Consider the following 25,422-nt stretch of genomic DNA (forward strand, 5'->3'; position numbering starts at 1 on the left):
GATATAATTGCTTGTCTTATTAGATTAACCCACGGGTGTGGGTTTAGTTTAGTTCTACCCGGGTGTGGTTGACCACCAAAAAGAGTGGCTGAAAGCCACAGGAAGAAGTTCTGATCAGGAGGTGATGATGATGACTGATTGGGGATGGGGTAGTCATGGCGATTGCCCATCAGCTATAGTGACGCCCATCTCTGGGATGGGGACAGATGACACATGCAGAGAAACCACTGACATCCTCAAGACATTCCCTACCATTAGGCTCAGGGAGAAGCCCTGCAGTTGTCATTTCAATTCCGCCTATTTTGTACTAGACAACTTCTGATATTTGTTGTTGGTGTTGTATCTTAATGTATAGGAATGGCTAGGAGTCAATTTGCAATGAAGCGTACTTACGTGTGAGATATACAGCACATTGAAGACTACAACAAAATTGTGAGTGAATTTGAAGCTGATTGTATTGTTTATTGTGTTGCACAGCATTGAGGTTAGGGCTGCAACAGACTGAAATACATGCATCTACATACCTTGCATGACAATTTTGGAGTGTCTGAAAATGCAAAACAATAAAATAAGATTTCTGAAATATATTCAGTACAAAAACTGTTTAGATAACACGCCAAACATTCTCAACGCCAAGGATAGCTGAGGGAAGTTTTACATATACCCTGAGTTTAATGAAAAATGTAATTGCGCTGGTGATGTGTTAATGTTTGATGAGATGAAAAAAAGTTAATTGACACATTTACAAATCCCTCAAGCCCTTTCAGTCTATGGAATTCATACACCAAGAAATTACATAATAGCTCGGTCTTTAAAGCCAGATGAAGTAAAAACGGTTTTACTATGTTCCAAACAAAAACATTAAAAGGAATAAAGCGCCTTCTAGTGGGAAATGTTGGACTTTCAAGATACTGGAGATTCTTTTTATTTCAAGTGTAATACATTAAAGGTTAACAAAGAAAATGTATCAGCAGACAAATAAGATTCCTTTAAATATTTTTTTAATAACATTTTACACTTTCATCTTGCATTGGTAAACCAACATAATGTATACAAATGTTTCTTTTTCAAAGAAACACATTCTTAAAAAATGTAAAAGATGAAAAGATGCCTATTAAAAGTGCATTAATGTTCTTGATAAAACATACAAATAAATTAACACAAAAGGTTTAGACTTCTCTCATGTTCTGACTGTCTCATGCACTTGCCCAAATGTGTTTATTGTCAAACATGTTCCTGGACTTTGAGAAGACTACTAACATAGATAACCACTAAGATTGAGTGCAACATTGGACACTATCACATAGGTATAGTACCAGTTATTTTAGTGAAGAATAGTTCATGGTCATGCTGGCAAGTACTAATAGGTATTCAGCATCTCAAATCCAGTGTGTCAATCAGAGAGAGAAAAACCAAGGATATACCAATGTTCCATTCACATGACTGATTAATAGTAACATAGTATAAAAAGCAGCCCACGGGTTGTTATGGTTATATAATTAGCTAAAACTTCTAAATATGTAAGATGTCAGATCTGTTTATACAGAAAAGTATTTTTACACTGCCACCCTAAAAACCCAAATCTGATTAGATTTCCAAAGATGTTGTATTTGACTATCCACACTTATATGTAGTGTACAGATGCTCCTTTTCTGTCACTGTCCCTTTAAATGTTACCCTGGTTGACATGGTAGGGGCAGTTGGCAAAGTAATAAATAATATCAAATCCAAGTGTCCAGACAGATGTCACACCACAATGAGAATTGGCTTGGTATCAGAATTCACATTCACAAACGGAGGTGGTTTTACAGAAAGTCGAACTATCTGCATTCATGGTTCAAACAACCCAGTTTATAATAACAATATTGAATATATTGCTTGATAATGTAATCCATCCTTTTAATAACAAGTTTAACATTGAGTCTTTCATATCAAATTCTAATAGTCAACCAGTTAAGAGAATAGTGGAATGACAGAAGAGTGGTTGAAATGACACAGGTAACAACACATTGAGATGAGATGACTGAGAACTACAGATTGAGTCAGTTTGTCATTTTTGTAGTGTTAATAATGAGGTCCTCACAGGTAAATAAGATGCCTTAGACGGATAACCTCCTCTTTAAGATGAGTGCACCCTGTGAACACACACCAGCATAGTGAAAATAAACATAGCAAACATACTGACATAATGAACATGAATGTAAAAAAAAGTTTGATTATGAAACAATGTAGTGAAAAACAAGTTTAAAGAAACAAAAAGTCTAAATATGCTGCATCTGATTTTCAGTTACGTCCGTTTTGTGAAGCGATAACATTCTAACGTGCACATTTGAGTTTTGTGTAACATGTGCAGGTACAGGCAATGAAAGTCACTTCCCAGGCTCTCCCTTGCTGTCATTTGGAAAATAGGATCTTGTATATTTACACTGTGATTCACTTAGCAACAAATGTTTGCATAGTTAATTTAGGACATGCTTGCGTTTGCTCGATCATGCAATACTGCTTTCCACGGTGTTGGAATGGTATGTTCCATGGACTGACAACACAGTCACACAACTTGGCTAAAGTTAAAAGCTGAAAGACAATAGGCATAATATTGTTGCAGTCCGAAGATTTCTGTGTGCAACGTGCATCACAACATTTACATTCAAAGATGAGGATGGGTCATTATTGCATTTAGAACGTTTTGCATTAATGTTGCCAATAATTTTTCCATGTCCATTCTGTGAAAGCTGTAGTTAAATGTTTTTGTTGAAATGGCAACAGGGCATCAGTGAGACTCAAGATCATGATAAAACTACAGAGCAAAGGGAAACACATTCAATCTGCAAGAAAATGAAATTTTCAGGGCAAGGCTAAGTAAATTGGTGAACTAGCTCTGCTATTCGTTCAAAAGGCGACCATTTGAACAGTATTTTCAGCAGCTGCCTGTTTAATGACAGCGTAGCCAAAGGCGACAATTAGACAGGCCTTCAGATTGTTGCTGAACTTGGATTCCAGAATTGGTCCTGCTTCAACCTAACAGCCATACATGACTATAGTTAATAACAGTAACAGTGGGGGGTCGGCGGTATTCACATTCAGACAATCTACAGGCAGTAAAATGTCAGAAGTGAGGTTTAAGCCACTGGCAAAGCGAAATTAAATTTGGGGCAGTTGGTTACAGATATCAAATGTCAAAGACCATGGAGAAAAAGTCTGCTCTAACATGGCCAGCAAACAGAACAGCAGCAACATTCAAAATGTGTTTCATATGTATACTACATCCAGAGCATCAATTTAAACAAACAGAAAAACATGTTACCCTAGTATTTTCAATCTTATGTAGAGTAAAAAGTGATGTAGCACAAAAGGTAAAATTGATGATCCGTTTTAAGAACTATTGCACAAAGAGTTAAGAACTAGCCTTTTGCAATGGCAGGCCTGGGCATGGGAGTTTAGTAAATATATTATAGTGAGACACAGAAATCAATTCATTAAAGGCGCACTGCTGTCACATAATCACCCTGTAGTACCAATCTTCTGTTCTAAAAAGGTGTTCTCACCTGGTCTAAAAGTGACCTCCATTTGACTCAGACAAATCACGACCAATGATTGTTTGGGGGAGGGGGATCCACTCCTCCCAGCTAGAAGCAGTTGTCACTTGTTTTCTCAGCTAATGATTAGTTTGTGAGGTGGTACTTTTTAGCTGAAAAGAGATTTAAGAGGGGTGATCCTGTGACAGAAGCTTAACATTAGGTCAAAAGAACAATATTGTGGAGTCGTCAAACTTTCAGTCAACCAGGGAGTGCCCCTTAAAGCCTGATATGTTTACAGTTATGAAGGTACGGTGGGGAGAACAAGTATTTGATACACTGCCGATTTTGCAGGTTTTCCTACTTACAAAGCATGTAGAGGTCTGTAATTGTTTATCATAGGTACACTTCAACTGTGAGAGACGGAATCAATGATTTTTTAATAATTAATTGGCATTTTATTGCGTGACATAAGCATTTTCTACATGCTTGGTAAGTGGGGAAAACCTGCAAAATCATCAGTGTATCAAATACTTTTTCTCTCCATTGTAGGTAGCACACAGCAAAGAATAGCAAAGTATTCAGAGCATTGTGCGTTAATAAGATTGTCCTGTCAATGGCTAACGTTCAATCAAATGCATAGAGCAAAAAATAAATAGGAGTGGTTACGGGTACTATATTTACTATATGTACAGCAGCATCAAGAGGTGCTAATCCATACCTGGCATGATTTTTCATCTCTTATAGGGTACCACAGGTTTTCAATGGTCCTACCAGGTTTGGTAACTGAGAATACAAAGGCTGCACAAACAAGTAGCCATAATTCAGAGAATTTAACAAATCATATCACATACTGATCTGAAGTTTACATATCTGATGTGATTGGTAAAACATTTCAGAATTAGGCTGTTAGTGTATGAAACCTTTGTTTGTGTTTATATTTCATAACCTCAGCATTTTAAATGTATCAAATAACATCAGTAAAATATTTGCCCTTAGAACAGCACCAGGTTGGAAATGGAGAAACGTCTTAGAATATCCACCAACTACCTTAAGACTAGTGTACCCTTACAGCTTAAATTTCACATCACATACCCATGAATCAAGCTTCACAATTTACTAACTTTCTTAAGCTGTGAAAAAGAAATACATAAAAAATGACGGTATGACTTTTTTAGTTAATTAAGATACTGTAACTTTGTTCTGGGGAAAAATATTTTATATATACAAAGTGCTATCTTACAACATTCCTATTCAGTTTTGCCTATAGTAGTAGACAAATAACCTACTTTGCCAATGGCAATGATTTGGTTCCATGACTGGATAGAAAGGCGCTTTTGACCATTTACATCTTGCTTAAGAAAAGAAAATCCAGGTATGTATATATTCTATAAACACTTAGTCTATCAATCTATATATAGTACATTTCTACGTACATCTTAGGCACATGGAAATAAAATTGCTGCATACGTAAAATAATATGACTGCTTTCAATTTGTCATTGAGGCTTCTGTGTTGGACGTGCAGAACATTGCATGCTGGAAGAAAGCCTTCTAGAGGACGCCTGCTTCTCATGAGGCTTTTTCCCTTTCGGGGAAGAATTGAGACTGGATTCTGAGGTGGAAGACTTGGATGTGCCAGTAACGGGTATCAGGGAGCGTATAACTGGGGTAGAGGGCTTGGAGGACTCCTTTTCTCCAGTAACAACCTCATTAGCATTGAGCTCTGGGGAGGCCTGCAGGGAGGCATCGGCTGACCCATTCCCCTCCGAAGCACCCGGCCTGGCTGTCCTCTCAGATGCCTTCTTAGCCAAGATGCTGGTCTTTCCCAAATCGGCCGACCGACGGGACTCTCTCTGACGCAGGGCACTCTTGAAAAAGGACAGACCCTTGTCCTCTGACTTGCAGTTCGGTCTAGTGTCCCTGGATGATGTGTTGGGGGAGCGTAGGCTGGTGACAGAGGAGCTGCTGCTGGAGCTCCGAAGGAACCTCCTCTCCGGCCGGAGCCCATCTGCGGCTGTCTTGGCTGGCGCTTTTGCATTGCTGCCCCAGCGGGGTTTATCAACCAGCGGGCTTCCCACCCCCGAGTCCCGACTGCAGCTCCTCTCAAGCAGCTTTTTCCGACCCGAAGAGGATGACTTGTCAAGGCCAGAGGAACTCTTCTTTATGGTGGGGGAGGGGGAAGCAGAGGATGGCACAGGGGAGGAGATGCGCTGCTTGCGCTGGGGGGTTACAGCTACCGAGTCGAGACCCTGGGACGACAAAGACTCTTTTTTTTTAGATGGGGTCGCGGTGGACGTAGTACTGCTGCTGCTGGTGGCATTGGTCTTGGCATTAGCACTTTTCTCTTTAGAGTTGGTCACCTTGGGGCCATTCACCAAAGGGCTGGAAGACAGAGTAGAAGATTTGGGGGTGGAGGAAGAACACTGGCGCTTCTTAACGCATTTCTCAGTCTCAGTCTTGATGGAGCTCTTTTTGGACCTGGTGGTCTCCAACTTCAAGGCAGATCCACTGGTGCTGCTCTTATGTTTCTGCTCCTTTAGCGGGTTGGCTTGTTTGTTTAGGTCCAATGCAGTTATCTGGTTGTTGTTGTCAATCTGATCACTCTTACGGATCTTGTCGACAGGTGTGGGGGCTCGGCAGTAGACCTCATCTAAGATTTGCCTGCTGTGGTCTTGGTCACTGCTGTTGCCCTCCATCATGGCCAGGGGGGCCCTGCAGCCAGGGTAGCGCTCGTGCCGGCTATAGCTCCCGAAGCACGAAGTAGATACCTTGTCATCACAGGTCTCTCCTCTCTCTCCTATTCTCTCCAAGGGTGGAGAGGAGCGTGAGTCCAGGGAAAAGCGTGAGGGGGAGTTGGACCTCATCTGGAGCTTTGCAGAGAGGGACCACGAAGGCTTCATGCCATTCTCACTGTAGACCAGAGGACTGGTGATAGATGACCTGGAAGACACGCTCTGACGCTGGATGCTTCGAACAAAGGGACGGGTTGAAAACCCACCTAAATTGAACAAAATACTTTTTGATTTTTGTTGTTCTAGACCACAAATGTGAAAATATTGTCCTCTTGGCAGTCACTTTTCCCCATCCCAAGTAAGAACAGCTAATTAAACAAATTGCAATCTAAAGTGAGTATACAAATACAGCTCCGGAATCAATTAAGAGACCAATGTACCTTTTTCTTTCCTTTGTTAAAAAGTTGAAAAGGAAAGTTTTGAGTGAGGAACAGAAGCGTTACATTTGCAGTGGTCTCTTAATTTTAACCCTTCTCTTCCTCACTCAAAACCTTCCTTATTGACTTTTTCCGGAGCTTTATTTTGATTATTAGGGTCAGGTATGTTAACTTGGGCAGCAGGGAAAAAGACACTGATTGGTCTAGGTTTAATGAAAACATAATTGAACGCATATTCTTCAACGCAGCATAACAACCGATCCAACAGGGTTTACAAAAAAACTGCTAAACGATGGTGACAGGAGGGGAAATAGAGGCAGAGAATCCTATATGCATTTCTCACCATCGTCTTCGCTGCGGTCCACTATGGTGAATTCCACAGACTCAGCCAGAGAGGCCATAGAAGTGCGTCTGGAGGAAGCTCCAGAAGCCAGGCTGGCCGGCCTGCTGCCGTGGAGACGGTTCACCCAGTGGTCACAGAGAGATGAGCTGGTGGAGCCTGGGAGAAAAAGCCAGCAACCTCAGTCCCTCACAGATAAACAAACACCATCTAGAGGAGCCCTTCCGTTCAATCTGTGCAAACCAACTCCAGGGAGATCAACTTGTTGATGCTGGATGGATTCAAACAAAGACTGAACAGGTCATTTCAAAAACACATGAGACAACATAATTCAGCAGCAGTGTATGACATCCCACAGACCTGCCACTGACCTGCTAAAGAACTGTTGGCAGACCAGGAGGGAATGGTGGTCCTCCTCTGGTAGAACAGGATGTAGGCTGTCTGCTGACACACATCATCATCAGCAATCGGCTGAACGTCACTGTCATCAAAGCAGTACCACTGGCCGTCAACAGAATTCTTACAGTAAGCTGAGGGTTAGACAATCAACAGATTTAGAGGAAGAGAAAATAAGTGTGACGAAGAAACTGAAACCGTGTCTCTAATTTCCGATCCATTTACACCCACCATCACTGACGTCACCACCCCACTGCTAAACCGCCTTACCAGTGTAGTGGCCTGCGTGCATGTTCCCATGGTGGTTGCAGACAGCATAAAGGTCATAAAGATAGTCGTCAGGATTACGCCCCAGGCCATAGGGTCGTCTCCATGGTGACCAGTGAGAAGGCAGGCTCCAGCTGCTCTGGGACCTTTTTACCATGTGGGGTGCCATGTCCATCCCGAGCAGAGGAAAACGCACCATGTTCTGCATCTTCACCCTCTTGTCCGTCTCCTGAAAGACACATCAGTACCCAGTATCAGTAGCCTGGAAGAAGATGGAAAGTTACCAGATAATTACCAGGGGACTGAACATGAGACAAGAGAGGACAAGCAGCATTGAGCCAAGAATACATAAAGAAGCTGTTCTGCCCAGACCAGCAAAAAGGATTTACTGTTACAAAAACATAACAGGAATATTTAGATACCAATCTTAGTATGCAGGAGTGGTAAGAGGTGGTTTGGGCACCACCACCCTTGGTGTCCGACCATTTTCAATGAGTCAGAGCCCAGGCAGTCTGGCTCAAATTAAAGAGGAAGACATGGTAATATACAGTGGATATAAAAAGTCTAAATACCCCTTGTGATGTAATAATGAGACAAAGATAAATCATGTCAGAACCTTTTCCAACTTTAATCTGACCTATAACGGGAACAATTTAATTGAAAAACAAACAAAAATCTTCAAGAGGGACAAATAAAAATTCACAATAACCTGGTTGCATAAGTGTCCACACCCTTAAACTAATACTGAAGCACCTTTTGATTTTATTACAGGACTCAGTCTTTTTGGGTAGGAGTCTATCAGCATGGCACATCTTGACGTGGCAATATTTGCCCACTCTTCTTTGCAAATGCGCTCCAAATCTGTCCAATTGTAAGGACATCTCCTGTGCACAGCCCTCTTCACATCACCCAGCAGATGTTAAATTGGATTCAGCACTGGGCTCTGGCTGGGCCATTCCAAAACGTTAATCTTCTTTTGGTGAAGCCATGATTTTGTGGATCTGGATGTGTGCTTTGGGTCATTGTTGTGCTGAAAGGTGAACTTCCTCTTCATCTTTCTAACGGACGCCTGAAGGTTTTGTGCCAAAATTGCCTTGTATTTGGAACTGTTCATAATTCCCTCCACCCTGACTAAGGCCCCGGTCCCAGTTGAAGAAAAACCGCCCCGAAGCATGATGCTGCCACCATCATGCTTAACTGTGGGTATGGTGTTCTTTGGGTGATGTGCAGAGTTGTTTTGCACCAAACATACATTTTGGAATTATGGCCAAAAAGTTCAACCTTGGTTTCATCAGGCCATAACACATTTTCCCACGTACTTTTGGGGGACTTGATGTATGTTTTTGCAAACTTCAGCCGGGCTTGGCTTCCACATGCCACCCTACCCCATGGCCCATTCATATGAAGATGGGAGATTGTTGTCACATGTAGCACCGGTACAAGTACTTGCCAGAAAATCCTGCAGTTCCTTTAATGTTGCTGTAGGCCTCTCAGAAGCCTCCCTAGCCAGTTTTCTTTTCATCAATTTTGGGTGGACGTCCAGTTCTTGGTAATGTCTCTGGCCCACACCTGAGGAGTACCATGCTTGAAAGACCCGTTGCTGTCCCTGTCCAGAGTCCTCCTGGTTGTGTTGCAGATCGAGACGATACCTGACGATTTCAGCTGCCACTGTGCTGACACCTCCCCCCTCCCCGTTTTGTCCCTGTCCTTGTCCATCTGGTCATGTTTCTGACCTGGACTTAGTTTAAATAGACTCTGGACTCCGCCCACATGCATTTATTAATTATTACAATTTGTACTCTTAATATGTTCACCCGGAACAGCCTGAAGAGGACTGGTCACCCCTCTGAGCCTGGGTCCTCTCTAGGTTTCTTACTAAATTTTGGCCTTCTTAGGGAGTTTTTCTTAGCCACTGAAATTCAACCCTACTGTTGTTTGCTCCTTGGGGTTTAAGGCCAGGTGTTTGGTAAAAGCACTTGGTGACAACTGCTGATGTAAAAAGGGCTTTATACATACATTTGATTGAGTGATTGAGTGACGAAAGCGAAGTAGCATTATCATTGCATTTATAGTTTACATCTCTGCTTTCATAGGTTTTTAATAATTAAATGCCATACGAGTTACCAAGTTAACATGCATATTACACACATTGTCCATGTCATTTTCAAATAGTTTTCTTGAACGTACTCACAGTCGAAAGTCTCTTTTCAATATAAATGCATCATAGTACATTTTCAATGCTATTTCCTAAACTATTCAACAGATTTTCCACGGCCATGACTGCTGCTTTGTGACCCCTGTTAAAAAGAATGTGTGGGAATGGGCGGTGGTGTGCTGACTGCTGTGTGTTATATTGCTGGAGTACCTGTCTGAACCTCTTTAGGTGCAGTATGAGCACGTCGGGCAGGGTCCACAGACTGAGCTTGATGCGTCCCTGCTGCAGCTGCTTGCAGTGGGGGCAGCGCCAGGCATCATCCGGAGCCAGCTGGGAACAAAAATACAACACACACTAAGGACAAGCTCTCTCTCCACCACCGCAATGCATTCAAATCAGTCCCAGTCAAGAAACGGTGTGTCTGACTGTTCCATTCCACACTTTCACATTTCTGTGGCTAAAGCCTGTTTCCAAAGCTAATACTTGAACTGACCACCTCCAGCTTCAGCTAACCACAGCGTATATTCAGAGGTTATCCGGTGGCCTTTCCAAGTGAAGAAAAGCCATTATAAAAATGCTGTGTTTCAAACATAGTATTAGGGGCAGAATGTCCAGCAGAGTCAGCATTTTAACAGAAATTAAAGGGTATTGGATATTCAGCTGTGGAAGAGTAAGCAAACCTCGCTCTTTCCACGTTCAAAAATCATTGACAGCACACAAATGCATAGACGGTCTTGTGTACCAAATCAGTGCGCATTGTCTTGGTTACCTGTTCCTCCTTGGTGTAGAGCTGAAGGCACTGAGCTAGGGTGCAGGCCTGGGGCTGATGGTGTTGCTCTCTGTGTAGGTACACACTCTCAGCATCAGGGACATACTCTTCCTCAGTAAGCCCAAACAGACTGCATGGAAAGGGTAGGCAAAGTCAGCCAATCGGTCACTCAACAACATATGGCAACTTCCAGTTGGAATTACCCCCCCCCAGGGAATTGTACAACCATAACATTCAGGCCACTGTCCTAAGCAAAGAAAGACTTATATGGCCGCATGGAATATGTCATGTATTAAAGAGTTTAAAATTCATAACATTAGTTGAGGAACTAACATGAAATTCAAAGGATTGAAAAATAATTAGTTCAATAATTGTCAGTCATTAACAATTACAATCACTGGTGGAGTTCACTTGAAAGGGTAATGAATTGCAGGGAAGTATACTGGAAGTGCTTTAGTATATTACACAATTATTTTCAACAAATACATAACAATCTGTCCATTTTCAATTGCTACATACACGTCTACCTCGGGAACCTCATTGCTGCTATCCCTAAATTTGAGTTGCACATGCTACCCTCCTCCTTCAATTTGCCTCGATTGCAATTACAGAATGCAATTAAGAATTACCACAACTATTAATCTCACTTGTACATACATTAGAGTTAATACCTGGATTTGTTCTGTAAACCTGTGAATTTTCCACTGCACATTTAAAATTGCCATATGTAATGCATTTGCATAAATTGCACACCTATACATTCCACTTGTACATACATATACTTGATTTTCTGCACTACTCTATTTGCACTTCTGGTTAGACGCAAACTGCATTTCATTGTACTGTACTTGTACTACTCAATGACAGTAAAGTTGAATCTAATCCAAACTAAGAAAACATTTGTTAAATATTAAATATTCAATCTTATACAGCAGGCATGATAAAGTGCAAAAACAATAATTGTTTTTAGTTTATACATTTCATTCATACATTCATTGATATTTATACACATTCAAATCAAACCAACAAAGCAAAATCAAAGCACAAATGTATTCAGTGATAGAGATATTTTTGTAATTATGGTAAATCTGACACTGCATGAGTGGCGATTACTAAGGCAGATGACTACTTTTCTGGGTATTACTCAATGTTTTCCCCTTTGTTTATGTTAGTGGAGTAATTCTAACTAAGATTAGAGCAAAAACCGACATCAAAGTGCTACTCTCTCATCCCTCTACACAAACAAACAAGCACCTCTTTCACTAACCGAACAGTTGGCAGCTTTATGGGGATAATTTACGGTCATGTATTTCCCTGCAGGATCTCTCCAACCACAAAAGCCCAGAAACATGGTGCGATTTTCAATGGGATGCAGCGTTCACTCACTAATCCTTGGTCTCCTTGTCCCACTCCACCACTATCTTGACATGCGGCGGTCCCCCCTGGCCACAGGACTTGTATGCTCTGCAGAGGAACGATTGTTATGAGAAAACAGACAAACATGCCAGTTCACATCCCTGCCTGACAACTCAACCAATACGTACCATTCCTTCCATCTTAAAAACACTACACTGGTACTTAGTGGTGTGACTGTTCTTCAGTCTACTGTACAAAATGATTCAGCCTTTATGTGTATGAACTGTCATTGACACTCATTCCATTGAACTAAATCGGAAACAGGACATAAACCAAACACGTGGCGCTAACAATGTATCTGAAAAAACAGAGACCAAGACTTAATGTTCACAAGTTCACAGTACCCTTTTCAGCCGCCATTAAACAACCCTGTTTCCCAAAAAACTTGGGGCGCTGCGTAAAATGCTAATAAAAACAGATTTGCAACGATGTGCAAATCATTTCATTACCCTATAATTGAAAATAGTACAGACAAGACAAAATAATAAATGTTGTGTAACTGACCAATTGCTGCAAATTTGAAAGTGAAATGTTTTCCCATTCTTGCTTGATTATAGTATTGGATCTGCTCAAGGGTTCAGGGTATCCTTTGTCATATTTTTCATTTCATAATGCTCCGAATGTTTTGAATGGGTGACAGGTCTGGACTGCAGGCAGGCCATTTCAGCACCTGGACTCTTTTACTACGGAGCCATGCTGTTGTAAGACACGCAGAATGTGGGATTGCATTGGCTTGCATTGCCTGAAATTAGCAATACCCTCCCTGAAAAAGACGTCATCTGGATGGCAGAATATGTTGCTCTAAAACCTGTATATGTTGTTCAGCATTAATGGCGCAAGTCACCCATGCCATGTTCACTTATGATAACAAGTCAGATGTTAATCTCCTCTTTAGTCTGGAGTACGCAGCGTCAATGATTCCCAAAATGAATTTCAAATGTTGATTTGTCAGACCACAGGACAGTTTTGCACATCACCTCAGTCAATCTTAAATGACCTTGGGTCCAGAGGTTAAATGTTCGTAAGCCCATGCAGTGGTGTCCACTGCAGAATCGTGTGAGTTTTTAATTGCAGTGCCACCCAAAGGCCCAAGGATCCCAGCCATCCAATATTGGTTTTCGGTCTTATCCCTTGTTTACAGAGATTTCTCCAGATTTTCTCAAACTTGTAATGATATTATGTACCATCAATGATGAGATCACCAAACCCTTTCCAATTTTACATATTAAATTGAGAAACATTATTCTTAAACTGTTGCACTATTTGTCTATATAGTGTTTCACAGAGTGTTGAACCCCTCCCCATACTCACTTCTGACAGACCCATCATCTCTGGTATGGTCTTTTTATACCCAATCATGTTACTGACCTGTTGCCAATTAACCCAATTAGTTTTGTGATATTCTACCAGGTTATTTGTTTTTAGCATTACACAACTATTCAGTTTTTTTTTTGCCAATGTCCCAGTTTTCTTGAAACGTGTTGCTGGCATTAAATTAAAAGTGGGCATATATTTTTCAAGAAATAATACCACAGCTCAGTTTAAAACATTTGATATGTTGTCTTTTTTTGTACTATTTTTAGATTGAATACCTGGTTTAAATGATTTGCACATCATTGCATTCTGTTTTTCTATACATTTCACACAGCATCCCAACTGTTTTGTAAACAGGGTGGTTAGTGTGGCTAAGAGATCATTGGGAATGAGGAAGTGGTGTTCGTTAGAATGGAACAAAGGGTATTCCAGTTCCGTTTCTGTTGCAAAACCTTTTAGTGTCCTACTGAACACAAATCTGCGGAGCTACATTTGAATAACAAGGGGAAAAAAAACAAACGGACCTTTCCACTGTTGGGTGACAGAGAGGCTTCTCCTCCTGAGGCAGGAGGTACGTGATACCAACCACACCGACCACCCGTAGGCTAAAGGGCCCCACCTGCAGATGACAGCAAGGCTTCAGCCACCAGAAATACAGATTCACGCCATCTGTGTGCCATGTTTTTCAAACCCCACCTACTGCATTCAACCCAATGAAGAAACTTAAACGTCTAACATACTATTTAACATTACATGTAAATTAACTGATTAAACACAATGTGTGTTTGCATATGAAACTTTCATAGGCTGTAATTAAAACTATTTTTGCTATACCATGATATAAAAGAGTTGACATGCTTTTCAATTCACACTCCGGCCCCCACCTGAATGTAAACTCCAGGCCTAAGCAAGTGACGCATCTTTTCCAGGATCTCCTTCTGCAAGATATCCCAGGTCACAGTGCGATCCACATACAGTACAAAAGGAAGACCAAACCTGGAACAGAGGAAATGTTACTCTGCTGTTAACAGACTCCAAGTATACTTTAGTCATTAACATATCTGAATGGTGTAACAGAGGTTCTCAAACTCAGGTCTGTAAAACAAATAATTGACCAAATAAATTAAATAACATTTATGCTGCCAAACTGTTTTGACAGCTGTCAAAGTGTTACAATGTTCTCAATATATAATGTCTGCTTAAATACTTGTGCAAAATGAAAAACAAATATTTTGCTGTAATATAAGTAACTAATGAACAATATGTATAAGATTGGGGATTAACTTGCCACAATATCCAACTCTCAAAAAAATAGGCTGGGAGTTGCAACGAAAAAAACACCTTAGTTTGACTTTGAATCATGTGGCAGAAAACACCCCTGCAACAACTTCACTTTTATTACAGATTTATTGAGTTAGCATTAGCTCTATTTCAAGGAAGTGATACAGACCGCAGTAACTGCCCCTTTCAATCCCACTTCCAAACAGAAAAACATATGCAGGAACTGGGTATTCTAGACTTGCAGGATTAGTTTTGAACTGAAGCTGCAACAAGAACCAAATCTGCCCTGTGACAAAAACCTATGCTATAAGTCTTTGAAATCTTTCTAACAAGAGTTGTTTAATCAAACCATCCACTTCAAGGTCATAGTAAACTTCCTTTTTCAAATGTTTTATCTCATGCAAGTCGTTTCCTGATATTGAGGGGTTTTGATTAATTTGTTTTCATTAAAGTTTCTGACTGAGAACAGAGTTTGAGAACCGCTGGTTTAACAGTTTCAAAGGATAGGTTGAGAACCTCAGGTGTATCTTTTTTAGAGTACAGTGAAAAGTTCAGATTATAATAAATTAGAATTAGAATTGTTATTACTATTATTGGAAGTATAATGAATTATATTTTCATAGTAGTACCTCCTCCCTTGGTGACCAGTACAGGCTCTGTTGCAGATCAGCAGGATCATTTTGTCTGCCCCCATGTTCTTATTTGGCGAAGCAGTGGCAGGATTTACAGCTCCTTGCATGAATGATGGAGTCCTGCTCATTTCACTTCCATACTTCAAGTTGTTCTGGTTCAGGTTGGCAAGAAGACTTCCTGGATTTTAAATACCAATTGGCCACTGATACTCAATCCTTTAACATATTTTACACAACAAGGCATGACAAGTAGCATGCCATAAACTACACTACCAAATCTACCAAACAGTAGAACACTTAAAAACATGTATTAAGTTTCCTGTTTCCTTGAGAAATTGCAAACTTGATTTCAAAAGTTAACACAAAGTGAAGAGGTACCTCTCTTGGTTCGAATGCTTTCTAGTCTGAAGGTCTCTGGCGTCTCAAAGGCAAAGATGGAATCGCTCTCCTGAATGATATCGAGATCGTCGTCATCATCACAAAAGGACCGATGGAAACCGTCACAGTACATCTCAGTCAAAACAAACTTAAACAGAGATAAAAGAAAGGCCAGAACAAATCAATAAGCCACCACCAATGAATCAATCCTGAGCCTTAAATCAGATAAGATGGTAAAACCGATTTGAGTTTGATGACGCCCATTACAAGCTATATTCATATTCTCAGCTGTCACCAGTAATTTACCAAAGTTCACATTTACACGTTCCCATTGAAACTCCCCTTCACTTTCTCCTTGAATCCTAAATCCATTGCTTCCTTTTCCCCTCCACTGTCTTTACTCCATAGTTTCATAGTTTCAAATAGACCATTAAGTGTTACTAAATGCCAGTACACTATTTAGGTTGAAGCCACATCAAACCGAAGCCTCGGTTCAGTTGTTCTTTAACACATTGTGCTCGGTTTGACACACCTATTGGACTTACACCCAAGAATGAATTAAACAGTAGGTACAGCAGCATTTGGTTCACCTCACTAAAAGAACAGTGTGGTACACTTAAGACGCAAGCCACAATCTGGTTTCTTATAACTTATAACAGTCATGTTTTCATATATTTCATGTAACCGCTGTTTAAAGTCCGTAGTGGCTAGGTAACCTGTGTGTGTACGCAGCCTCGTAAGACAGGCAGATGGTGACCAGGACAGGAAGAAAGCATTACCTGGTCCAGGGGGATCTTGGTCTCTCGTGACACAGCATCTCGGAGCCTGGAAACGGTGCTGTTCAACGGCACGGCCACTCCGATCCTCATACAGTGAGAGTACTTCCCCTGGTGGACTACCGTCACATACAGAGGCCTGGGCGGAGAAGGTTAACACATGAAAGGGCAGGGAATATTGAGAACACGTGTGGAATAATGACCGGACACAGAATTAAAAACCATATGACAAAAAGGCCAAGAAGTAACAGAAAAAAAACTGTGGCAGTCAACAATCTCCACTAATCACTAAATGAAAACCTTCTAGAACCAGTTTCCGCCACCACAAATTATGCTGTTACATCACTGTCTGGAGTGGTCAATATGTTATTACACAGTCAGAGCTCTGAAAAGCATTTCTCTGCTGACTGTGTATATCAGTGCTAATCTAAGCTGACAGTAAACACTCAGCCAGCCCGCCTAGCAGTGCAGATTTTTTAAGCAGTTAAGTTCCAGAAATCCCACAATCAGAGAACCCACGTTTTGGAAATAGTTGCGATTTCTCTGAGTTTCTCAGTAATTTTAACCAGTTCAGTTCTGTGGAGTTTTCACACTGAGTTCCTATGAAACCCTTCCTATGACAGTCACTGAGAGATCATAAGTCTGGTCAAAGACTGACCCTCTTCACAAGTGTCACACTCAACGCCTCTGCTCTACACCTAAACACGGATATGATTGACTTCAAATAACATTCTTATTCTGAGAAGTAGTTGAGATTAGAATGATAACTGAACTGAAACTTAAATAACAGGAATGTCTTTCTGGTATGAGGAGCAATAACAAGTGATGCCTCAAAGCAAGTGCGATAAGGGCACAATGAGGCTCACTGGAGGACTAATGGGACATAAATTCCCACTGCCTATCTCCTAATTTCTGCCCATCTTTTTCATCTTTAATTATGCATTGACAGTAATGGCTGTGGTGGCTTAAAATAAAATCCACATAAAACATGATGTTCTCTCTTTAGTGAGACAGCATATCACCAGAAAAAATAGCAACACATCATTAAATGTTGTTGGAAGAGGGTTGTTGTGATGTTGTTAACCAAATGACCCCATCACACATCCTAAAAGATACATCCAAGGGGGCTCTAAACATATAACTAATCTTTTTTTTTAGTACTGAATGCCAATTGGCTGAAAGTTATCCTATGAGACTTTAGAACCATACAGTTCTAATTGCCTCGATAGCCGGTTGACACTAGCAAAAGTATTAAACATAACAACATGCCTGTTACAGAGCATTTCACCTTTCCTTACATTAACTGTAAGTCAGTATATGATGCGCCTGGACCACAATTCATGAGGTTTCTTGCTGGGTTTTTTTGTTTATTCTTTACAAACACTTCCCATCAAACCAATGTCATCTTACACACACTTTTCATTTTTAGTGTTGTAAAATGAACTGACCAGAACAAATTGTCACTGTACCATCTGTAATTAAGTAACATTGGAACATAGGGAACATTGGTCAGGGGTCTGAATGCTTGCGATGCACTGTATTTGGAGTTTTCTCCAGAGGTTTTTCCCGAATGTCTTTGGGACTGGCAATGCTACACAACTACGACCATAATAAACAAGACTAACGAGACTAAATCTACAGAGCAAAACAAGCTGACTATAAAACATAATATACCAATACCCTATATAATATCATTAGAATTTATCTGCATTTTAATAGAGGAAATCCTACAAACAGTTCTTTAAATAACGGAGCTGGATAGCTGTATGCACTTTGCAAGCCAAACAAATTGTCAATACACTTTTATGAGTAGGCACAGATTCTGTTGACAGAACAGGCATAATTCTTCTATGAATGCTAATGTCAAATCACCTGACACCTGACACTACGTTGGACAAACAGCCTGTGTATTTTGGATTGCCAGTTTGGAGCTGAGTAAATGTTTAAAAGGGGGTCCTTGTAGGGACCCTGCATGGTTCTTAGTAGGGCCCTATAAAATACATTACATTTTTCATCCAACTTTCTTTCTTCAAGATCTGAATTTGTGATTCTGTTTTTAATATCCCTTCTCCATACAAAACACCCTAGGCAGTAGGCCCTATTGGTGTGTGGGACAACTGTTTCTCCCCCACCCACACAGGCCCATAATTCCATCCACAACCACCGACACTATATAAATGAAGTGAAATTCTTAAGCGTGCACCAAACCCCTGAAATATAGAAAATGCTACTGTAGCATGCAATTTGCACAGCGTTGTTTAGATCAAGCTGGCAGCTGAACAGTAGCTTACTTTCAGAGGCATACTATGACCTAGTTTTCTAGTTCTCATAGACTATTACAGAAAATGTGGAAGGCCTAGCAAATGTCATTCAACCCATCTGCAACCCACCTGCCATTTATCCATACCATATTTTATGACTCTAAACCCGTCTGCACCATGGATACAACCACATGGACTGGGGGATGTCACCCAGAGCAACACTACTGGGCAGGTAGACCCGGTCATTTCTCCCTGCAGTGTATGAGCATTTTCTTTGTGGACCATGAGCCTTTGCACACAAGGAAATCATGAACCCAAACATCAATTCTGCCATTAAAATAGATTCAATGGAAGGTCGCATCAACTTTTTTACAACAGTGATGTTATTCAGTGAGTGACATCAAGTTCCCCACAGAGAACCATGTGACACTACCACAAAACCACTGAGCCATAGGCAAGTGGAACAACACATGCATGTTGCATGATCTTGTGTTTTTAAGATACCTGTATCATAGCTAACAAAGTCATTAGTACCTTAATTGTGCTATAGTGAAATGCCCTTTTAAGAATCTAAAAAGTATTTAAAAAAAGGAATCATGTTTTTTTGTTGTTGTTATTGTTCATGGATCCAATAAGAGTAGACTCCAAGTGCAATATTACAGCAGACCCACAAAGTAAGCATTTTACACAAAAGTCCACATCTTGTCACATCCCCCACTATTCGAACAAATACACTACCAATCAAAACTTTGGGGACACTTAGAAATGTCATTGTTTTCAAAAGAAAGAAGGCTTTCTTTTCGTCCATTAAAATAACATCAAATTGATCAGAAATACAGTGTAGACATTGTTAATGTTGTAAATAACTATTGTAGCTGGAAACAGCTGACTTTCAATGGAATATCTACATAGGTGTATATAGGCCCATTATTAACAACCATCAGTCCTGCGTTCCAATGGCGCGTTGTGTTTGCTAATCCAAGTACACAATTTTAAAAGGCCAATTGATCATTTAAAATTGTTTGCAATTATGTTAGTACAGCTGAAAAATGGTGTGTTGATTAAAGAAGCAATAAAATGGGCCATCTTTTGACTAGTTGAGTCTCTGGAGCATCAGCAACTGTGGGTTCAATTACTTGCTTAAAATGCCCAGAAAAAAAGAACTTTCTTCTGAAACTCATCAGCCTATTCTTGTTTGGTGACATGAGGGCCATTCCATGGGAGAAACTGATTTACTGACTATAGTGTCACGGTTTCTTTCCCCATGACACTGTATTGAAACTGACACCAAGAATCAATCTGGTATTAACATTTGTATTACATTTGGTGTGTAAAATGTTTACTTTGCCAGCCACGTTGGACTCAAGTGTCTATACAGAGCAAGTATTTCACTTGCTTTTTTGTAACCTAAATATACTCCTAAGTCAACAGAATATATGGAAGTTGCGATTTACAGCACACAAAAAAATGCCATCAATGTTTTAAAGGTACTTCTGACGTTTAGTTTAATAACTGTACGCTTTTAAACATGTGCAGCAATGTCAGTAATAATGTGGACACTCTACTGTGGCGTAAAGGAGTGAAAGGTTGAAACAGCAGAACAGTGTGGTAGATGGACGCAGCATGTAAGAGTTGAAGGTGACCGATGTGGAAGGCAATATATCAGCAAGTACTGTAACTTTTATTTAAAAGGGCATTATGTAGAATTATGAGACAATAATGTCTCCTGTTTGTCTTCTCTTATCAAATGAGACCGATATAGTACTGGCTAGACCAGGGTGATTTAGTGTGGGAAAAAGTCATTTTTGCTTGTTGTTATGCTAGTAGTACAGTAAATATAATACATATTGCCCCTAAAACTCTATATTTGATATGCGCATATCAACTTCAAATGTTGGCCCATTACAAATTGAAATTTGCCTACATCTTGTTCCTTCCACAGAGTCCCATGCTGAAACACAGGGGAGGTGTACACTCACCTTGTATGAGGTAAAGGGATGGGCAGGGATATGCAGAGGAAAGGATCAAAGGTGTTGCTCTGTTTCTGGCAATGTGGGCAGGTGAGTGAGGACCTGTTAGTAAGAAAGGGACTACATTTGTAACCAAAGAGTATCATAAGCAATCAGGAACAGAAAATATACTGCAAACCCCTCAGGGTTAAGTATCCAGTCGGACCTACCTGTACTGAGCCTGAAAAAGTTCTTGCACAAATGAACCAGCAGACAAAGGAAGAGAAGGCCCCTCCAAACCCCCTTCATCCTCTTCGATTGGTGGCTAAAAGGAAAAAAGTGGGCATTAGCTTGGTTCTGCCATACTATATATCTTACTAAGTATTGTTGCCGCCCCTCTGAAGAAATCAGAAGGGGGACAATGGAACAGGTTCCGTTGGTTTGTTCTTTTGTTTGTGTGTGTAAGGCGCTTTCTCTCGCTCTGATATGCTTATTCTGACAAATGGGTGTCGAAAACCATCACTTTTTCCTAACTTACATCTCCAAGGACCTCTCCTGGACTATCAACACCTAAGCCCTGGTCAAAGAGGCGCAGCAGCGCCTGTACTTTTTGAGGAGACCGTAGAAATCCAATCTGTCCTCCAAGATCCTTGTGAACTTTTACCGCTGCACAATCGCGAGCATTCTGACTAACTGCGCCACAGTGTGGTTTAGCGGTTACTCCATAGCCGAACAGAAGTCCCTGCAGCAGGTGGTGAAAAATAAAACAGCACATCACTGGTGCCCAGCTTCCAGCCATCGTAGACCTCCAGCGCAAGCGGTGTCTAAGCAGGGTGCGCAAGATCATCAGTGACCCTTCACATCCATGCCACAAACTGTTTGCCCACCTACCATCAGGCAGGAGGTACAGGCCTCTTCGTACCTGAGCCTGCTGGTGTGGGAACGGTTTCTTTCCATCTACTGTAACCCTCCATCTGTGACCCATCACTAACCATACTAAGCCCGCATCACTAACCACACCCCCACCCATGCCTACTACTCTGACACTTCCTAGCAAAGTCTGATATGGAAGTTTTCAGTTGTTACAGGTATGTGCCCACCTAAGGAACCTCACTGCTGCTATACCTGCACTTCAGTTGCACATGCACCTTGCACATTCAATTTGCCTCTTTGCACATTTATAACAGCCATCGCACTTGAATTTTTACACCATATGCATGTTAACCTCAGGGACCACATTACTGCCATCTCTGCATCCCAGTTGCACATTCTTCAATAGAATTGCAACCATTATCCCACTTGTAACATACACTATACTTTATACTTGTACATTTCTTGCCCCCCTATATTTTCCTTAATTGCACATTTGTGGAGAATCCTTGGTAGGGAATGACTGCTTGAAGTCTGGAACGCATGGACGTCACCACACACTGGGTTTCCTCCTTTGTGATGCCTTGCCAAGCCTTTACTGCAGCAGTCTTCAGTTGTTGTTGTTCGTTCGTGGGTCTGTCTGCCTTAAGTTGTCTCCAGCAAGTGAAATGCATGTTTGATATGGTTGAGAGCAGGTGACTGACTTGGCCATTGCAGAATATTCCACTTATTTGCCTTAAAAACACCTGTGTTACTTTTGCAGTATGTTTTGGGTCATTGTCCATCTGTAAAGTGAAGCACCGTCCAATAAACTTTGCTGAATATAGCTGAATCTAAGCAGACAATATATCCCTGTACACTTCAAAATTAATTTGGCTGATTGATCAATAAATACTAGTGATGTAGTGCCATTGGAAGCCATGCCATCACACTGGCCCCACCGTGTTTTACAGATGATGTGATGTGCTTCGGAGCATGAGCCATTCCAAGCCTTCTCCATACCTTTTTTCTTCCCATCATTCTGGTACAGGTTGATCTCAGTTTCATCTGTCCTAAGAATGCTGTTCCAGAACTGGGCTGGCTTTTTTAGATGTTTTTTTGGCAAAGTCTGATCTGGCCTTTCTTTAGGCTTATGAACAGTTTGCACCTTGTGGTGAACCCTCTGTATTTGCGCTAGTGAAGTATTCTTCACTTGGGTGGATGTTTTTGAAGCGGTTTCTTAACCATGGAAAGGATCTACCACTTTTGTCTTCTGTAGATGTCAATGCCTTTTTGTGTTGCAGAACACATCTGTGCATTCTTTTTCTTTTCAGAATATACCAAACTGTTGATTTGGCCAATTCTAATCCTGCAATCTCTCTGATATATTTTTTTTTTTTTTTTGCAGCCTAAGGATGGCCTGTTTCAATTGCATTGAAAGCTCTTTGACCGCATGTCGTGGGTTCACAGTAACAGCTTTCACACCTCGAATGAACTCCAGACCTGTTACCTGTTTAAATGACTAAGAAATAATGAAGGAATAGCCCACACCTGTCCATGAAACAGCTTTTGAATATAATTTCCCAATTATTCCTAAACCCTTGAATACCCTCAAATTAAAGCTGAGACACTGCACTTTAAGCCCATATTCATTATTTTACTGTAACTTGAATATATTTTGGTAAACAGCCAAAAAAACAAAACTTGTGTCAGTGTCAAATTAATTCCGGACCCAACTGTAAATAAAAAAGTAAAACCCTGAAGAGTTACTACTACTAATTTTATGGCATTATGTCTTCTGCATAAAATATTAGGACCACTGCAATTTTGGTTTGAATGTCTATACTGTCTGTACATAACTACTGGCAATACCCCCAGCTGCATTAGCAATTTTAGAATGTACAAACAAAAATGTACCTTAACGGAGGGCCTGTTGTTAGGATGATTGTTGAGGTCCTCGTGTACACGGTCCAGAAGCCAGAGAAGAAACTCCTGGGCATCATGCTGAGAATTGCCTCTATACTGCAAAGCACTCTTTGAAACAGCATTCTGTAACAGACAGCAGAAAACACTGCTTGAACATGCAGGTTATAGTCTGTTTGTTTTTTACATAACTAATGGGACTTTAGAGAACAATATTTTTTTCACAAAGTTCTAAGTTATCATTTTAATGAGACAATAAAAGACAAATGGCATGATACAATTAAATTCCAGCTCTCACCATAGGTTATGGATGTTATTCTGATCTAGACTATATAGACACTTTAAAACAGCATCCCTTTAGATTAAAAAATTTTTTCTCATGGTGGACGTGCTCCAGAAACCTACTTTTTAGACCAGAATGACACTCAAAAGACTGAAGTGCTCAAAAGTTCACAAAATATTCAGCACTGGACCATACCATTATACATAGCATGAAAAAAAATTTCTCTGGTCTGATTCTCTGCAATGTAGTACATTTGGCCATATCCTGTTCTGGACTGTAGTAATATATAGAGGATCAGAGAGAAAAAAGTGACACCCAAGTTTGGGGCTCGTATCATTTGTTTGGTGTACTTGGTAATCCAACACACAATCTTCAGGTGTGGAACAGTTGGTAAACTCAGTTCAATAAAAGGAATTATTAGGGCGAGATGTTTGAACACCTTGTGCAAGTGCAGTGTCATCTGGTCACTGAGCTCACCCCACTAATGGGTTTTGATAAAACTATGCGAAATAATGTTTCTCTATGTGAAAAAAACGAATGTTCTGTCACAACAAATTACAAAATACAAACTTGGGGAACCCTATTTGATTGTGGTATATACCATATATACACTGCTCAAACCAAATAAAAGGAACACCTAAATCACATGTCAGGTCTCGATGAACTAAATACATTACAGATCAAAATCTTGACTGTACATTGTGTACAAAATCTTGACTGTACATTGTGTACTGAGGGCTGCATTCAAACTCACACTGAAAATCAAAATTAAACAACTGAAATCACAGGCTGTTCCAACTTCAGTGAATTTAATCATGGCATCTCATAGTGTGACTCGGTGGTGTGTATGGGTCCCACGTGCCTGTTCCCACTACTGTATACCACACTGCCCGACAGACATGGTCATGTGACTCAGCTGAAAAGGAATTAGAGGCTAAAATTGCCTATTGGAAACTGCCCAGTGGACACCCACTGTCAGGTTGCAGATATATCAACGAGCCGCAAAACGCCTCTGCTGCACCGAAAGGGACACTTGAGTGTGTGTTGGCCCAAAATGTCACTTCTATGCTCAAGTCACCACCACAAATTGTGTAGAAATGATATAGAACCGTGTTCACTTGCCAGCATGTTCTGTTAAGTCTGACGCTTTGAAAATAACTCCGGCATTTGAAGCGAGCTCCTGTCTGTAAATAGTAGATTGGTTATGTTAAATTATTAGGTTTCAGCCAAATACATTTGCAAAACCATGCATGCACAGAAAAACATTTGTTTGGTTTTGAATATGTATTTCAACGTATCCTGTTCAGAGGAAGGGAGATCTAGTTACTAAACTTTATTTTTTATGACCAAATCTGTTTAGAAATGATTCAGCAAAATCGAGTTTAGAAACAGAACATTTATGTTGATGTTCATTTACTATAAACTATTCTTGAAAAAAGAACTATGTTCTCCTGCTTACATATTGGAACTACCACTGTACCACCGCTATTATCACCTCTCAGTGTAGTGGTTAAAGCATTTGTATTCAGAAATAATTGTGGCAGGTTCACAGCTCATGTCATGTTAAGAATTTCTTTGCGTAGTGCACGTCCATGTATATAAAAGGGTGACGTCATAAAATTATTATTTTAAACATATTATGAGATTCAGTCCAGTATTTTCCGCTAGTTAAACAAGGATTTTAGTTTTAAATTGTATTCGTATTTACACATACTAGTTTGTTATTAAGGCCCATGAAAGTTCACAA

The 25,422-nt window shown here is 40.5% G+C and overlaps 1 protein-coding gene across 1 annotated transcript in view; it reads right to left on the bottom strand.

Annotated features, from left to right (window-relative positions):
* Positions 1 to 984: 984 nt before the first annotated feature.
* usp31 (ubiquitin specific peptidase 31) overlaps positions 985 to 25,422 on the bottom strand; it is a 29,384-nt gene continuing 4,946 nt past the window's right edge. The window contains exons 2-16 of the mRNA XM_010874905.4: positions 23,387 to 23,518; positions 20,851 to 20,945; positions 20,651 to 20,743; positions 16,414 to 16,549; positions 15,635 to 15,782; positions 15,254 to 15,434; positions 14,228 to 14,339; positions 13,868 to 13,962; positions 12,000 to 12,077; positions 10,614 to 10,743; positions 10,055 to 10,174; positions 7,693 to 7,918; positions 7,398 to 7,556; positions 7,030 to 7,185; positions 985 to 6,515 (exon numbers count right to left, since the gene is read on the bottom strand). Coding sequence (XP_010873207.2) covers positions 5,014 to 6,515; positions 7,030 to 7,185; positions 7,398 to 7,556; positions 7,693 to 7,918; positions 10,055 to 10,174; positions 10,614 to 10,743; positions 12,000 to 12,077; positions 13,868 to 13,962; positions 14,228 to 14,339; positions 15,254 to 15,434; positions 15,635 to 15,782; positions 16,414 to 16,549; positions 20,651 to 20,743; positions 20,851 to 20,945; positions 23,387 to 23,518 — 3,363 coding nt within the window. The 3' untranslated portion in view covers positions 985 to 5,013. The remainder of the gene's footprint in view (positions 6,516 to 7,029; positions 7,186 to 7,397; positions 7,557 to 7,692; positions 7,919 to 10,054; positions 10,175 to 10,613; positions 10,744 to 11,999; positions 12,078 to 13,867; positions 13,963 to 14,227; positions 14,340 to 15,253; positions 15,435 to 15,634; positions 15,783 to 16,413; positions 16,550 to 20,650; positions 20,744 to 20,850; positions 20,946 to 23,386; positions 23,519 to 25,422) is intronic.

Source organism: Esox lucius, chromosome 11 (genome assembly GCF_011004845.1).
Source record: "Esox lucius isolate fEsoLuc1 chromosome 11, fEsoLuc1.pri, whole genome shotgun sequence".
Classification (NCBI taxonomy): Eukaryota; Metazoa; Chordata; class Actinopteri; order Esociformes; family Esocidae; genus Esox; species Esox lucius.